This window comes from Schistocerca cancellata, chromosome 3, assembly GCF_023864275.1.
Source record: "Schistocerca cancellata isolate TAMUIC-IGC-003103 chromosome 3, iqSchCanc2.1, whole genome shotgun sequence".
NCBI lineage: Eukaryota > Metazoa > Arthropoda > Insecta > Orthoptera > Acrididae > Schistocerca > Schistocerca cancellata.
The window spans coordinates 494,887,294-494,905,083 of NC_064628.1; the positions used below are offsets into that span (position 1 = coordinate 494,887,294).

Consider the following 17,790-nt stretch of genomic DNA (forward strand, 5'->3'; position numbering starts at 1 on the left):
GTCACAGTGACACAGCACAGTTAAAAATCGTTTACCGAGGACAGCTCCGAGCCAGAAGCCTTGTAGTGTGCATTCCCCTGACCCCAAACCACTACCATTTACCAGTTGAGGAGCGTGTGATTTTTTTATGGCAGTAGAAGCACTCTCGTAGGTATGCTATGTACCCTGACTGCAAATTTGTATGTCAGTCTGTTGATTCGACCTGTTGAATTGCCCACTCATAAACAGCATTCCAAGGGGTGTTGCCCACAGGATAATCCTCATCCCCATACCACTGTTGTAACTCGATACGCTCTAGAGAGTGTCGACATGTTGCCTTGGCCTGCTTGATCACCAGATCTGTCTCCAGGCAAACATAGGTGTGACACGGTTGAAAGACAACTCTAGTGGCATCCACAGCCAGCTTTAACCATCCATGTATTGACCAACCAAGTGCAACAGTCATGTAACCCCATCCCACAAACTGACATCTGGCACCTGTATAACACAATGCATGCATGTTTGCACCCTTGCATTTAACATTCTGTCAGTTACATCATTATTAATGTACCGGCATTTCACGTTTGCAATGGCTTGTCTCACACTTACCACTAACCTGAAATCTTGCAGTGTTAATCACTTAAATATGTTACCTAGACAAATGTATTCCCGAAATTATTTTTTGATGTTGTGATTTCTTTTTGTCAGTGTATGTGCTCGGTGCAGATGACGAATGGAATACTTGCTCCAAAACTGCTTCTAGTGTTGGCAGCAGTTGCCAGTCAGCATCCTTTATGATTACAAAATTTTTTAAATTGTTGATGAAGACTAGCAGTGATCTCAGTTTTTCCATATGCTTCTCTGTGCTTTATGTACAATCCTTAGCCCGATAGTTATTAAATTTTTAACTCCTGAATTTTCCTAATGGAACCGACGGTAGGTGGTCATTTCTGGGCTGTCTGTTTTAATTCTGTTCTTTCAGAATTTGCAATATTATCTTGAAACATGGTACAGCTTCATTATTACATACAATGAATATAGTGCTATCATCTTGGCTTTGTAGCTTAATAACAAAATTTTTAATCTAATTAATTTTGCAAAATTTAGATACAAAACTGGGTTTTTCTTTAATAATTCAAAAAGTAGACTGGATATTTTCGTGGAAACTTCTATCATATATTTTTATGATAAACTGAATCTCGTTACAGAAGATGGCTCTGTAACTTTAATATTACGCACCTCTAATACTTAAAAAAATTGAAATAATTCAAAGTTAATTGAAAACCTATGTCATATGCAAGCTAAGCTTGTGGGTTGCACTGTTGAATTTGACCATGAATGGCCCCCATGCAGTGCCCTCAACACATGCGAGTGTCAGTTGTAGTCGTAATTGTATTATGCGTAGTTGTGGTTGCATTATGTTGGAGCTAAGATAATTCAAATGTGGACAAATTGTTGGTGCTCATATGGCGGATGCTTCTGTGAACAAGGTAGCCAAAATGTTTGGTATTTTAAGAGACACCGTATCAAAGATTTGTAGTGCGTGAAGTGGAAAAACACCATCCGCTAAGTCACACTGCGGACAAAAGTGTCTGTGGAGTGATTAATGAAAAGAGATGACAGCTGCTAAAGTCATTGTAGAACTGAACGTCACACTTGCGAACCATGTCAGCACGAAAATGGCAATAAGGAAGCTCCATAAGCGGAGAATTTCAGGGTGAGCTGGAATTCCAGAACCTCTAGTCAGTGATGCAAATGCCCATAATTGAAAAATGTGGTGCTAAAGTCATAAAACGTAGACTGTGGACCAATGGAAGGAAGTCATTTGGTCGAATGAGTGTTGTTTCTCACTGTTTCCAACTTCTGGCAGAGATTCTGTCCAGGCACTAATAACCTTGCCATTCAGTGCCCATACGCCCCAAAAACTTCAGTTTAAGTCTGAAGAGTGAAACATGGTGGGGATTCAGTGATGATTTAGGTAGCCGTATTATGGTATTCCATAGCCTCGTGGTTACTCTGCAAGGTCACATTACTGCCGAGGAAGGATTACATGATCATTTTGCCCGATTAGGTTCATCCAATGATACAGTGTTTGTTCATCAGTGGTGGTGGTATGTTCCAAGACAACACCTCCTCTGTTCACATAGCACACAACATCCAGGATTGGTTTTGTGAGCACGAGGGTAAACAGAAGCATCTCTTCACCAGTCACCAGATCTCATTATTAGTGAGCCAGTGTGGTCTACTTTGGAGAGAATTTGTGCAATCACCATCCATTTTCATCAACATTACCTCAACTTACCACAATTTCGCAGGAAGAATGGTGTAAGATTCTCTTGAAAACCATACATGACACATTCTGAGATGACTGGAAGCAGTTTTGAATGGCAACAGTTTTCATACACCATATTAGGTGTGGTAATTTGTTTTGTTTTTGATGTTTCCATATTTTTGTCCAATCTCATCTACATGACCACTCTGAAAATCACACTTAAGTGCCTTGCAGGGGGTTCATTGTACCACTTTGTCTATTTCTCTATAGTTTTGCTCTCAAATGGCATGCAGCAAAATTAAAACTTAAACCTTAAATCTTTCTGTACTAGCTCTTGATTTCTCTTTTTCACAGTCTTTGGTTTGGTTTCCACATAATATTATGTATGTGATGGTGCCAGTTTGCTATTTGAAATTGTAATTCCCACATATTTAGCTGAATTGACAGCCTTTATATTTTTATGTTTATCAACTAGCTGAAATTTAATGGATTCCTTTTACTACTCATGTGAATGACTTCACACTTCTGGTTATTTGTGGTCAGTTGCCCCTTTTTACACCATACAGATATCTTGCCTAAATCATTTTGCAATTGGTTTTGATTTTTTGATGGCTTTACAAGATGGTAAATGACAGAATTGAGTGTAAACAGTCTAAGGTGGCTGCTCAGATTGTCTTCCATATCACTTACATAGATTAGAAATGGCAGAGGGTCTACATCACTTCCATGGAGAAGTATCACTTTTCTTTTACTCGACAACTTTCCATCAATTACTTCAAACTGTGGCCTTCCTGACAGGAAACCATGAATCCAATCGTAGATTTTATGCAAGCAATTTGATTAGAAGCTGCTTGTGAGGAACAGTATCAAAAGTCTATTGGAAATCTAGAAGTACAGAAACAGTACCAGATCCTCTGTCAATAGCACTGGTTACTTCGTGAGAATGAAGAGTTTGTTGCAGTGCACAGAAACAATACTTTCTGAAACCGTGCTGGTTGTGTAGATTGGTTTGATCTGGAAAAGAAAGTCTGGTGTTGACATGTTGGCATGAAAGGTGACTACACCAGCCCTAACATACATAAGAGATTTGTGAATCTCATGAGAAATGGGGATAAAAATCTAAGAAAAATGAAGAAAAAAACTATGGTGTAATGCAGACAGAAATTGTCTGGTGCATGTCAATGTCAACTTCGTTTTCATTTGTTCTAATAGTGTCAATTCTGATCTGTGATTCTGAATGAAATTTTACTCTGGTTGTTTTAGATCTATAACTGCTGCCTTTCGTATCTGAGAATAGTAAGCACTTATTGAATTTGACTGAAGCTTCATTTTTGTATCCTCTTAAGATTTTAATGTGTGTTGAATGTTGCAGAGCTTCCACATTATTAATTGAATTAAATGTAGTGCAGGGTATACGTTGTTGATGCTACAATAAAATTAAAGATATATTATTCACAAAATTTATAAGCTAAATAAAATTTTTTATTTCAGGGGCTATGGAGAATTGGGGATTAGTGACATATAGAGAGACATGTTTGCTTGTTGATCCTGAGAATACATCAGCTGTGAGGAAACAGTGGATTGCTCTAGTTGTGGGTCATGAACTTGCACACCAGTGGTTTGGAAATCTTGTGACAATGGTAATTATGTATGAGATGGATTCAATTAAAATATTATCAGTTAGTGTCCTGCCTCCTGAAAACTTCCCAAGATTGTTTTTTTCCTTTATTGTATCTTGCAGCTAATAAATAGTACTTCTATATTGAACTGTCATACATTTAGTTTTTCCATTTTATTGTAGTAGAATATTTTGAAATAATTCAAGCAACGAATCATTGTTTCTTCCACATTCATTTGAAGATTTAACTATGTTTTTGCTAATCTCCTTTCAACTATGTTTTTGCTAATCTCCTTTCATTTCTCGCTGATTATTTCTACTTTTTGAATATTTCCTTTCTAGGAATGGTGGACACATCTGTGGCTGAATGAAGGATATGCATCCTTTGTTGAATTTCTCTGTGTTGCACATTTATTTCCTGAGTATGACATATGGACGCAGTTTGTAACTGATACTTACATTAGAGCATTGGAACTGGATTGTCTTAAGAACAGCCACCCGATTGAGGTAAGATTTCGAAACCAGTGCCACTAGTTTGCATTTAAACTGTACTTGAACAAAGCTGCTCAGTAAGTGCTAAACTCGCCCAACTGCTGCTCTGGATTCACTGATACAGTCAACAGACTTTTTGAAAAATGCTCAGGAAGTGTAGGTCTGTATGTAAAGCTGTATTTCGTAAAGCAGAATTAAGTGACAGGCTGTGAGTAGTTGGTATGAGAAATGTGCGTTGAAAAAGGTGTAATTCTCTTTCCTGTTCATGTGAGAGAGATGCGAGAGGATATACCATATATACACATGTAGACAATGGCCTGTGTGTGTGTGTGTGTGTGTGTGTGTGTGTGTGTGTGTGTTTGGTAGTGTGAATAATTGTGGTAAGAAAGTCCTTGGCCAAAAGCTCAAAATTTTAGCAGTCTGTTTTCAAGGTGCCTGTCTGCGACTTCATGCATCCTCTGTATGGTGAGTAGCACTCTATCCTTTCCATATATATATGAGAAAAGTCAGGTCATGTCTTTGAGAAATAATTTGTAACTTCCTTTCTAAGTGTCTTTTTAAATGATGTCAGTTAATATTTTCTTTCTTTGAATCCATCCAGCTCTCTTTTCCAGATTAGCTTGGCAGCAATCAAAAGATAAAAACACTTTTAAATGTTACATTGACTACTTTAGAAACTTCACAAAGTCTGAATAACCATAAAGGACAACAGTAATTAAGTTCTCTTAGGTATATAATTTAGGGTAAATTTTTATTCAGGGTTTGATTTCTTAAGGAGCAGTTGATCAGTAGGATATTCCTTGCGCTATTTCAGGTAGTGAATGGTAGGCAACAGTGACTCTTTAGCTTGTAACTGGAGCAGCCTTTGCAGCAAGAATTGATACTGCATGCTAGTTCTCTTGTGGTCACTTGGACGTACCATTAAGCCCGAGTTTTGGGGGCTCTTGGCTGTCGAATGTATATGATCCATTGGACTCAGAATTATTTAAGTGGCTTCTCTTATGTATTATCAATGGATCTGTGGCTGTCAGGCAAGCACACGAGTTTCCTGAAACTTTATATATCGGCCACAGACCTGGTGATGTTTGGCTATTGCTGATTTGCTGTGTTGACCTAGTCAGAACAGGCTATTGCACTTGAACAATCATTAGTATATTACAGAACATCAAATTAGTGTAGTATTTGGCTAAGAGATAGTCTGTGCATAATGTAAGATAATGAGACACGATACGGCCATAAACAGTAGGTTATTAAACATCTGAGTGCAAAGTGTTTGAACTGTAATGTCAATGTAGACTGCATCATTGACAATAGCCGACTTTTGACAACCAGTTTTCAGCCAGATGCAATGGAGGCCAGTTACCAGTGGCATTTTAGTGCAGGTAAATGCTTTTACATTATACAGTACATGGTGACTTTCTGAACATTACATGTGAAAAACTTGTACCTATTCCGTGTGCAGCATGTCATAATCTTAACATTGGCGACAATCCACAGTACTTGAATTTTGTCACTGTTAAAATGACAAATCATCAGTTGCTTTCATTAATACTGTTCACTGACAAAGCCATGTTTATACAGAATGGAATTAACGATACAGATAGTAATCATCAATGCTTGCAGGAAAAAGCCACACGTTTCAGTATAAACCAACTATGAAGTTAATTTTTTAATTAATATTTGGTGCAACATGATCGGTAACATACAAATAGGCAATCATTTCTGAAGAGCGAATGATGGGACAGAATTACTTACATTCTATGGAAAATTCATTGTTGAACAACTAGAGGACAATCTTCTTACCACATGAGCTAGCATGATGGAGCTCCTCCATGTTTACCAGACATGCCAGGAAGCATCTCAAATGCACTTACCCTAATCGCTGGATTGGTTGTGGTTGTACAGTTAATTGGCCACCCATATTGTCAGACCTTACACCATTAGATTTTTGCATATTGGGTTGTATGAAGACTGAAGTGCACAAAAAAGTGAATATGCGAGATGCCTTGCTCGGCCATATTGTGGATGCTGCTGCCCCTGTTAGGGTATGTACAGGGGTAGTCACCAGGAAATGGTCAGATTTGTCCCGCCAAAACATGTATTAATTTTTTACCATTGTTTTTCTTACTGTTGTTAGTTAACTGTGAATAAGGCCCACACACAAAATTGTAGCTGCTTACATGAACTGGAAGTCACCCAAACATAATCACAAAATCAGCTGTTTCTCTTGCTTAGTGCTTGCAGTGAAGACTGGCCACCTCTGGAAATCACGAGTCACTAGCTGTTGGTATGGTGAACGTTGCGCACATGGTTGGAAAATGCGGCTATCATACCACAGCATTCACTAAAGACTAATATTGCTACAAGGTTTTGGGAATAAAGGAAAATTAATGTTTGATTCTTTGGGATGCACTTTCTTTTAATTTCTGGTACGTATTTTGAAAAAGTATCATCCTGATACTAGTTCGAGTTGGGAAAGATATTCTGTAGATCTACGTCTATACTGCATAAGCCACTTTATGCTGAACATTCAATCTCCCCTCGCAGGTGATGGTGAATCATGTAAATGTTTTGCTGCTTGCTATGAAGACTGTGACGAGCGAAATGGTAGTTGAATTTCTGGACGTGCATGTAAATAGTGCAGACACATGGCTAGAAACAACAGAAACATTTGTTATTGTAGATTGTAAATCCACAGACAGCGAAGAAACTGAAGAAAGTTGTAGTCATGAAGATTGTATGAGCGATAGTGCCTTATATAAATTGTATAGATGGAAAAATGAAGTCACTGGATGACATAAGGGTCAACTGGAAATTGCAATGGAGTTAAATGTGCAACTTTTTGAGCTATTTACCAAAGCCAGCATTACAACTTTACATGACTAGGCATTAGGTATTGCCAATGTGATAGGTTAAAGAATTTACAGCTTTTGATAGTTGGATTAATCACTTCAAAAGATCACATAAACTTGTGGCAAGAAAAATAACAAATTTTGATTCGGGTGAAGTGATTCGAACCAAAATGATTGAAGTTCTTATTGCATATGCAAAACATAAGATTGCAATTTTTAGTGACTCTTACGTTTACAATTCAGATCAGTCCGGTCTTAAAAAAAATGCATGCTGAAAACACATTGTCATTCAAAGGGGGAAAACATACTCAGGCAACTGCACAGTCCATGTCTACACTCACACGTTCATACAGTATAATGCTTGTAATTAGTCTGGATGATTCATTTCTGTCTAAACTGTATGTATTTCTTCAAGAATCAAGCAGACACTATGGACAATGTGTCAAAAGAACAGTGTTCTACTCAGGTAATCTTGGGGCAGACGCATCGAAGTCAGGGGAATAATGGGAAATGAAAATGTTAAATCTTTCGTGCATCGTGCTTTGCTTCCATTCTGCGAGAAAAAAATCTCTTCTCCTTCTAGGTTCATGGTCAGGTCATAAAAGTTTTAAGAGCTATATTTAAAGTTCATCCTGACAAGGAAGTAGAGCTACTTCAGAGTCCACGTGGCATGACGAATGTAATTCAACCATTTTATAGAGAAGTTTTCAGTCAGTGGAAGGTATTTTTCAGTCAGTGGAAGGTATTTTACAGAAAACTAATAGAACCTTACTGTGTGTAGGTCAATGCTTAGAGATGAGTTTGTTAAAAATACATATTTTTCAGTTGGTACTTTGTAAAACATATTTTGTAATGTTTGCTAATTGGTGTACATGTGTTAACCTGACAAAATGTATACACATTTACACTTACTCTCCTCAAACCACTGTGAAGTGCATGGCAGAGGGTACGCCCCATTTTACCAGTTACTAGGGCTTTTTCTCATTCGGTTCATATAAGGCGCAATAGAAGAATGACCTACTTCTCGTTCCATTCATGTATGGAACACAGGAAGGAGGATTGTCTGATGCCTCTGTGTGTGCTGTAGTTAATCTAGTCTTGTCCTCAAGATTCCTCCAGTTGTGATACATAGGGGATTGAAGTACATTCCTAGAGCCATCATTTAAAGTCGGTTCTTGAAATTTCGTTAGTAGACTTTCTAAGGAGAGTCAGCAGATCATTTTCTTCAGCATCTCTGACATTATCCCATGGATTAAACAAATCTGTGGCCATTTGTGCTGCCCTTCTTAGTACACATTCAACATCCCCTGTTAATCCTATTCGGTACGGGTCCCACACGCTTGAGCGATATTCTAAGATGGGTTGCATAAGTGATTCGTAAGTAATCTTCTTTGTAGACTGATTTACCCAATGTTTTACCAATAAACTGAAGTCTACCACCAGCTTTACCCACAACTGAACCTATGTAATCATGCCATTTCAAATCCCTGCAAAGTGTTCCTTCAAGGTACGTATATGAGTTGACAGATTTTAACTGCGACTCAGTCTTCCTGTAGTCATAGAATAGGTATTTTTGTTTTTTAATGTTCACAATTTTACATTTCTGAGCATTTAAAGCAAGTTGCCAGCCTTTGGACCACTTTGAAATCTTATCAAGACCTGACTGAATATTTATGCAGCATCTGTCAACAGTATTTCATTATAGATGACTGCATCATCTGCAAAAACTGTGGGGTTACTATTAATATTGCTCGCAAGGTCATTAATGGAAAATGTGAACAGCAAGGGTCCTAACATACTTCCATGGGCCACACTGGGAGTTTCTTCTACATCTGTTGATGACTCTTGGTCCAAGTTAACTTATTGTGCCCTCTCTACCAAGAAATCCTCAATCTAATCACAAATTTCGCTTGATAACCCATATTATCTTACTTTCCGTAATAAGTGTAGATGTGGTACAGAGTCAAAAGCTTTTCAGAAATTAAGATACAGTGCGTCTACTTGAATGCCTTGATCCGAAGCTCTCAGTATGACATACGAGAAAAGAATGAGTTTCAATTATCAGTATTTCTGGAATTGAATAACAAAGAATATAAATAATAATGTACATTAAATGTGTTGTATCTTGGAAACCACTCAGAATTGGGATTAAGTCTGTATGTTCTTTTGCTCCAGATGAGCATTCCTGCCATATACCTGAATATTGACTGTTTCTCTTGGAACACACTGTATTTTGGAATGAAAGAAAGACCTATTGTTCCAATAATTTTTAAAATGCAATCAGTATACTTTAAATTTGATTGTTTTTGGTTAGGCTTTACTGTGAATGTTACTGGTATCGTGTTAAATAAGAGGTTTACTGTTAAAAGTCATGTATCTTTAATTCCACAATGCTTTTTGAAGCTTCAAACGTCCATCATCCAGTGGATTTATGTGGATTAATATGGCATGTGTGTATTACATTATGATGTCGTAGTAACCTGTGACACTGTCTAGTAGAAAAAAGTCACTGGACAGTGTTGCAGATTATTCCAAAGTTATAACACAACACACAGATGCCATATTAATACACACAAATCCTTCTGATGATGGAGACTTAAAACTTTGAAACATACTGTGCAAGTAAATAAACACTTACTGGTAAGAGTAAAATTCTCTTATTTGACAGGCAGTATACATTTTAAAAATTGAAATGAGAGTTCTTTAGTCAATCTCCTTCCTGGAAATAAAGTGTAAAATTTATGCATACTGGAAACAGGACTGTTAATGAATAACTTGTAAAATTTGTCTGAGTGTATGAAGACATACCTTAGCAGAGGCAGGTTTATGTAGATGTAACTGGAAATGATTAATTAGCATGAACTGACCTTTAAATATAAAAAGATATTGTTGAGATTAAGACTGCAAATAAATTTGGCACAAAGTTTGATTTTGATATAATTTTCTTTATTGTGTCGGTATGGATGAAAGATATCCTGTCATAGTATAGTCTGGTGTTAAATCTTATGAATTCGAATGTGTTGATTGACCTCCTGTATGTGTAATGATTTGCTTGTTTTTCTGATTTTAAAGGAACCAAGTATTTTGCTTTTTCGGACTTCAGTGTAAAAGTCTGTTGTGATTTTTCAGGGGTAGTCTGTTGACACTCAGATGTATGATGAATGAAATCTGAATAGAGCGACTAATAACGATTATACACGAACTCAAACACATTCTTAAATTTGAGAATTATACCCCCTGCTTAGTTTATTGTGTTGGTAGTTGCAGTGTAACTCTTCTTGTGAATTTTATTGAAGTATAACTACACAAAATAATTTTATTCCAGGTTCCTGTTGGTCATCCTTCAGAAATTGATGAAATATTCGATGACATTTCATATAACAAAGGTGCCTCTGTGATTAGAATGCTGCACAAGTATATAGGAGATGAGGTAATTACATTTGTTACATAGTTTTGTTTAATGAATTTGACAAATATGCAAGTGTAACATTTCCTGAATGGGCTTGGGTTGCACCAGCCATCTGCTGCAGATAACCCAACTTTTCGGAGGGATACACATCACAGTAACAGCTTACGGTATGCTGACATAATTATCAGCAATTATCAATTGATATACAAAATGCTTTATACGCACTTTTATTTTGCATGTAGTTTGCCCCGTTGATTTTTTTATTAATTTTATTCTATTGAAACTATTTGTCTGCAAAGATTCGGCACCTTTCTAAGTTTATGATATTTTTCAAAAATAGTGTACACCGGTTACACTGTATTTTGAAAACTAAATTGGATACTCAGATGTTATTTTACAGTATTGATGTATGGGAAACAGTGATAGGCCTGTCTTCTCCCATCCATGTCTCTCTGCCTGTCTCCTCCACCTGCCTGTTTCTTCACCCTCACTCTGCCAGTCCCCTCCACCTGCCTGTTTCTTCACCCTCACCCTCACTCTGCCAGTCCCTTCACACTTCCCTCCCATCCCCTCCCCTCACCTCACTTTCCCCCTCCCTCTGCCCGTCTCGTCGTCCCACCCGCTCCCTCTGCCCGTCTCGTCGTCCCACCCGCTCCCTCTGCCCGTCTCGTCGTCCCACCCGCTCCCTCTGCCCGTCTCGTCGTCCCACCCGCTCCCTCTGCCCGTCTCGTCGTCCCACCCGCTCCCTCTGCCCGTCTCGTCGTCCCACCCCCCCCTCCCTCTGCCCGTCTCGTCGTCCCACCCCCCCCTCCCTCTGCCCGTCTCGTCGTCCCACCCCCCCCTCCCTCTGCCCGTCTCGTCGTCCCACCCCCCCTCCCTCTGCCCGTCTCGTCGTCCCACCCCCCCTCCCTCTGCCCGTCTCGTCGTCCCACCACCCCCTCCCTCTGCCCGTCTCGTCGTCCCACCACCCCCTCCCTCTGCCCGTCTCGTCGTCCCACCACCCCCTCCCTCTGCCCGTCTCGTCGCCCCCCCTCCCCCTCCCTCTGCCCGTCTCGTCGCCCCCCCTCCCCCTCCCTCTGCCCGTCTCGTCGCCCCCCCTCCCCCTCCCTCTGCCCCCCCCCCCCCCCCCCCCCCCCCCCTGCGGGTTCGGGGGTTAGAATAGGCCCGCGGTATTCCTGCCTGTCGTACGAGGCGACTAAAAGGAGTCTCAAATGTTTCGGCCTTATGTGATGGTCCCCTGTCGGGTTTGACCTCCATATCTCAAAATTTTTCCGAAGAGCGAGCTGATTGGGGAAGGGCGCCTTACTTGGTGCATTGTGTCCATGTTGTGTTGAGAACTTTCGCCATCTTATTCGTCGTTGCATTGCAGTCCTGCCCGCTCTCCATCGCTTGGGCATGGATACGCTCCTGCGTACACTTTCTGCCAAACACTGTGCAGAGCCCTTTTCTGCACTGACGGCGACCATGGATCACATGTCACCTAACATCCAGCACGGTAGCCAGTCCGTTGTGGTGGGGCCGCCATGTACCCTCTTGGTTGTAGCCCCCTGACAACACAGGGATCGCTCTACTGATGCCTGCGCCGTTCACTCCCCATGTATGCCAAGGAGTAGATGCCCATCTCCCTGGGGCTTCGGGACTCCCGGCAATGGCCATCCTGCCAGGTGGCCTTTGCTGTGGCTGGGTGGCGCCCGTGGGGAGGGCCCTTGGTCGGAGTAGGTGGCATCAGGGCGGATGACCCGCAATGAAGCGTGGTACATCATCTCTCGCTGGCGGCCAGCCGTCAGCAGTCTCTAAGCGTTCCAAAGCTCACTTTAAGGCTAATGTGTATGACCCCAAATCGTTCCCCTCCCTGGCCACACCATGGGAGGAACGAAAGGCTTTGAATGAGAGTGAAAGATATTCGCCCCGGTATCTTGTCTGTACCAGAGCTGACGGGGACTCGTTTGTGTCTGTGAAGCCTCAGTTTTTTGTCGAACATTTAGAGGACAAGTTCGGGGAGGTGGAGGGCTTGTCCAAGATGCGGTCCGGATCGGTGTTGATAAAAACGGCATCCTCCACCCAGTCGCGGGCCTTGCTCGCTTGTACTAAGCTGGGGGATGTCTCTGTCACTATCACACCCCATAAAAGTCTGAATATGGTCCAGGGCATTATCTTCCACAGGGATTTCGTTTTACAGTCCGATGACGAGCTGCGCGCCAACTTGGAGCGCCGAGGTGTCCATTTCGTCCGGCGCGTCCACCGGGGTCCGAGGGATCGTCAAGTTGCCACCGGTGCCTTCATCTTGGCCTTCGAGGGTGACATGTTACCTGAGAAGGTCAAGGTGATGGTGTACCGTTGTGATGTCAAGCCTTATATCCCTCCCCCGATGCGGTGCTTCAAGTGTTGGAAGTTCGGCCATATGTCTTCACGCTGTGCTTCCGACCTCGTCTGTCGCGATTGCGGTCGACCATCCCATCCTGATCATCCCTGTGCCCCGCCTCCAGTCTGTGTGAACTGTGGTGCGCACCATCAGCCTTGCTCGCCAGACTGTCCGATTCTGCAGAGGGAGCGGAAGATCATGGAAATCAAGACTCTCGACCGCCTGACGTACACTGAGGCGAAGCGGAAATATGATCGGCTTCATCCAGTGCGCATGACAGCTTCTTATGCCGCAACTGTCACTCCTGCTTCAGTTCCATCCGCTCCAGTCAGCTCTCAGAGTCGAAGTCCCACACCTGCCCCCTTGATGGTGGGGGGCACTAAACCCACTGTTGCTCCTGCTCCATCTACTTCAGGAGTAACACCCCCCCACCCATCGGGGACATCAGTTCCCCCTTCCCCGCCGGAGACTTCTTCGGCTACTCTCGTAAGGAAGGGGTCCCTTGGGGACCTCCCTTCCCAAGTTCCGACCGGTACCAAGGCCGAAAGCCGCAAGTGGCTTAAACAACCGACGGTCCCTGGTCGTCGGGACACACGGTCGTCGTCTGTCCCTGAGACTGACCCAGTGACGCCCTCCCAGCCTGAGCCACCAAAGGCACAGCACGAGAAGCAGAAGAAGAAGAAACTCCCCAAGGCTACCGACATTGTGGTGGCACCCATTCCACCGCTTCCTACAAGCTCTGCGTCTGAGGATGAGGTGGAGCTTCTGGTGTCCGCTGAGGACATGGATCTCGCCAGTCCCTCGGATGCAATAGATAGCTGTTGTCTAGGTGGTGACTCAGTAGCAGCAGGGGCCCCGGACGCGTAATCTGCCTCCCCAGTCCCTTCACGCCTTTCCCATCCATGGCTAATACCATCCTCCAGTGGAACTGCAGCGGTTTCTTCCACCATCTAGCTGAGCTCCGCCAACTTCTCAGCCGTCATCCTTTCCTTTGCATTGCTCTGCGGGAAACTTGGTTTGCAGCAATGCGAACCCCCGCCCTCCGTGGCTATCGGGGTTATTTTAAGAACCGGGCAGCTTATGCACGGGTGTCTGGTGGCGTCTGCATATATGTCCTTAACTCTTTTCACAGCGAGTTTGTACCTCTACATACAGCTTTAGAGGCTGTTGCTGTTCGGGTGTGGACGCCACAGGCTATTACCGTCTGCAGTATTTACCTTCCACCTGATGGTGCTGTCGCGCAGCATGTCCTGGCTGCTCTGATAGCCCAACTGCCGCCACCTTTTTTGCTGCTGGGCGATTTCAATGCCCACAACCCTCTATGGGGTGGGACTGTTTCCGATGACCGCGGTCGGGCCGTGGAGCATGTGTTGGCTCAGCACGACCTTAGCCTCTTGAACACCGGTGCTCCCACGCATTTGAGTGTGGCCCATGGCTCGTTCTCGGCCATCGATCTCTCTATTTGCAGCCCTGGACTTGTCCCATCCCTCCACTGGAGAGTGCATCCTGACCTGTGTGGTAGTGACCATTTTCCCATCTATTTGTCACTGCCCCAGTGTCATTCTTCTGGGCGCCTGCCCCGCTGGGCTCTCCACAGGGCTGACTGGCCGGCTTTTACTTCCGCTGCAACCATTGAGTCTCCCCCCACAGGGTGACATTGACGAGGTGGTCCGTGTTTTAACCACGTCCATCATTTCAGCGGCCGAGGCTTCCATCCCCCGTTCTTCTGGCCTCCCTCGGAGGAAGGCTGTCCCCTGGTGGTCGCCGGAGATTGCTGAGGCTATTCGCGACCGTAGGCGGGCTCTTCAGCGTCATAGGCGGCACCCATCTCTGGAGACCCTCATCGCCTTTAAGAGGCTCCGTGCCTTCGCCCGTCGTCTTATTGCACGGCGTAAGCAGGAGTGCTGGGAGAGGTACGTCTCATCCCTGGGCTCCCGTGTCTCCCCCTCGCTCGTGTGGTCCCGGATCCGGCGGATTTATGGATCCCAGACCCCTACGGGTGTCCCTGGGATCTCCCTGGCCAGCGCTGTCTGCACGGACGCTGCCGCCATTGCTGAACACCTTGCTGCGCACTTCGCTAAGAGCTCTGCGACTGCAACTTATCCCCCCACCTTTCGCTCTCTCAAGGAGCGTGCCGAGCAGACGCCGTTATCGTTCCGCACGTGTCATTCTGAAGAATACAATGCTCCTTTCAGCGAGAGGGAATTCCTCGCTGCCCTCGCCGATTGCCCTGATACAGCACCAGGCCCAGACTGCATCCACGCACAGATGCTGAAGCATCTCTCCAGGGACTGCCAGAGACACATCCTCACCATCTTTAACCGCATTTGGAGCGAGGGCGTGTTCCCGTCGCAATGGCGAGAGGGTGTTATTGTCCCCATCTTGAAGCCCGGTGCGGACCCACAGGCGGTGGACAGCTATCGTCCCATTACCCTCACCAACGTTTTGTGCAAATTGCTCGAACGTATGGTGGGGCGGCGTTTGTGTTGGGTCCTTGAGTCGCGCGGTCTCCTCGCTCCATCCCAGGGTGGCTTCTGTTGGGGCCGGTCTGCCACGGACAATTTGGTGCGGCTGGAATCTGCTATCCGTATGGCCTTTGCCCGACGTCAGCATCTCGTTGCTGTATTTTTCGATCTGCGGAAGGCGTATGACACCACATGGAGGCATCACATCCTCGCCACGTTGTATGAGTGGGGTCTTCGTGGTCGGCTCCCGGCTTTTCTTCAAACCTTTTTATTGCGCCACTCTTTCCGGGAGCAAGTCGGTGCCGCCTCTAGTTCATCTTATATACAGGAAAATGGGGTCCCGCAGGGCTCGGTGTTGAGCGTCTCCTTATTTCTAGTGGCCATTAATGGTCTGGCTGCAGCTGTGGGGTCGTCGGTGTCTCCTTCTTTGTATGCCGACGACTTCTGCATCTCATTTAGCTCCACGACTACGGGAGTCGCCGTACACAGGCTGCAAGTCGCCGTTTGCAAGGCAGCATCATGGACTCTGACTCATGGTTTTCAGTTCTCTGCAGCCAAGACTAGAGTTATGCACTTCTGCAGGCGTCGGACGGTCCACCCTCATCCTGAACTTTACCTCGACGGCCACCTGCTTGAAGTGGTGGACACTTGCCGCTTCTTGGGACTCATGTTTGATGCCCGGCTCACATGGGTTCCTCATATTACTCAGCTGAAGCAAAAATGCTGGCGGCACCTCAACGCCCTCCGCTGCCTTAGCCATACGTCTTGGGGTGCAGATCGCTGCACGCTGCTGCGATTGTACAGAGCCCTTGTGCAGTCCCAGCTTGATTATGGGAGCCCGGCCTATGGGTCTGCATCACCCTCAGTGTTGAAGTTGTTAGACCCCATACACCACTGTGGGGTTCGGCTTGCAACTGGCGCTTTTCGTACCAGCCCCGTGGATAGTCTACTGGTGGAGGCCGGGGTTCCCCCGCTGCGGATTCACCGCCATCGACTGCTCGCCGACTATGCTGTCCACGTGCATTGCTCGCCAGGCCATCCCAATCGTCGCCTGCTTTTCCCTGCCATGGTCCTCCATCTGCCCGAATGGCGACCTAGGTCTGGGCTTTCCGTAGCTGTCCGTGTCCAGTCCCTGCTGTCAGAACTGGGGTCGTTCCCTCTTCTGCCTCCCTTCCGGGTCCGTACACCTACGCCTCCCTGGTGTTTGTCCCGGCCGTCCATCCGTCTGGATTTGGCACAGGGACCTAAGGACTCGGTTCCGCCTGTGGCCCTCCGTCGCCGTTTTCTTGCGCTCCTCGAATCATTTCCGGGCTGTGAGCCTGTCTACACTGATGGTTCCCTGGTTGATGGTCGCACTGCCTACGCTTTTGCTCACGCTGCCCATGTTGAGCAACACTCCTTGCCGGCTGGCTGCAGTATTTTTACTGCAGAGCTGGTGGCCATCTTGCGCGCTCTTGAGCATATGCGTTTCTGCTCAGGTAGGTCCGTCGTCATCTGCAGTGACTCCCTGAGCAGCCTTCAGGCCATCGACCGCTGCTATCCCTCTTCTCCTCTGGTGTCCTCTATTCAGGAGTCTGTTTCCGCCATTGCCCGCTCTGGTCGTTCGGTTGTCTTGGTTTGGACGCCAGGTCACGTTGGCATCCAGGGGAACGAACGTGTTGACAGGCTGGCCAAAGGGGCGATCGACGCCCCAGCTTTGGAGATCGGCCTCACAGCTCGCGACCTGCAGCTGGTGTTGCGCCGTAAGGTGCTTGGGGTGTGGTCTGTTGAGTGGCATGGCATGACAGCCCAGAATAAACTGCGGGCTGTCAAGGAGACGACCGATGTGTGGCGCTCCTCCCTGCGGTCTTCTCGCAGGGACTCTGTCATCCTGTGTCGGCTCCGCATCGGCCATACATACCTGACGCACGGCCATCTTTTACGTCAGGAGGATCCCCCCCTGTGTCGGTGTGGGTCCCGGCTGACGGTCGCCCACGTTTTATTGGAGTGTCCCCGACTGCGCACCCTTCGGCAGTCTTTTAATCTCCCGGGCACCTTGCCTTTGATTTTATGCGACGATACCTCCATGGCTGACAGTGTTTTACATTTTATCCGTGCTAGTCCTTTTTATGGTTCCATTTAGAGTGGTCCTGCACCTTTCCCTTTGTGTGTCTCTTGTCCTCGAGTCTCTCATATTTGGTTGCAGCTTTTAGTGTGTAGTCGGTTGGTTGACTCTTTCCCTTTTTTGTTGTCGTGGTCAGTCAACCAGTCTCCGGCCATCTTCTTTTCTTCTGTTTCTTTCTGTCTGGTGTTCATCTGTCCTCTTCGTGTCTGTCGTATTCGTTACCGCATTTGTGTTCTT

The 17,790-nt window shown here is 45.1% G+C and overlaps 1 protein-coding gene across 4 annotated transcripts in view; it reads left to right on the top strand.

The window, feature by feature from the left end:
• Positions 1–17,790, top strand: part of LOC126175264 (puromycin-sensitive aminopeptidase) — a 164,266-nt gene that overhangs the window by 38,597 nt on the left and 107,879 nt on the right. For all 4 annotated transcript variants that reach the window (XM_049921908.1, XM_049921906.1, XM_049921909.1 and 1 more), the window contains exons 5-7: positions 3,743–3,891; positions 4,212–4,376; positions 10,539–10,643. In XM_049921908.1, coding sequence (XP_049777865.1) covers positions 3,743–3,891; positions 4,212–4,376; positions 10,539–10,643 — 419 coding nt within the window. The remainder of the gene's footprint in view (positions 1–3,742; positions 3,892–4,211; positions 4,377–10,538; positions 10,644–17,790) is intronic.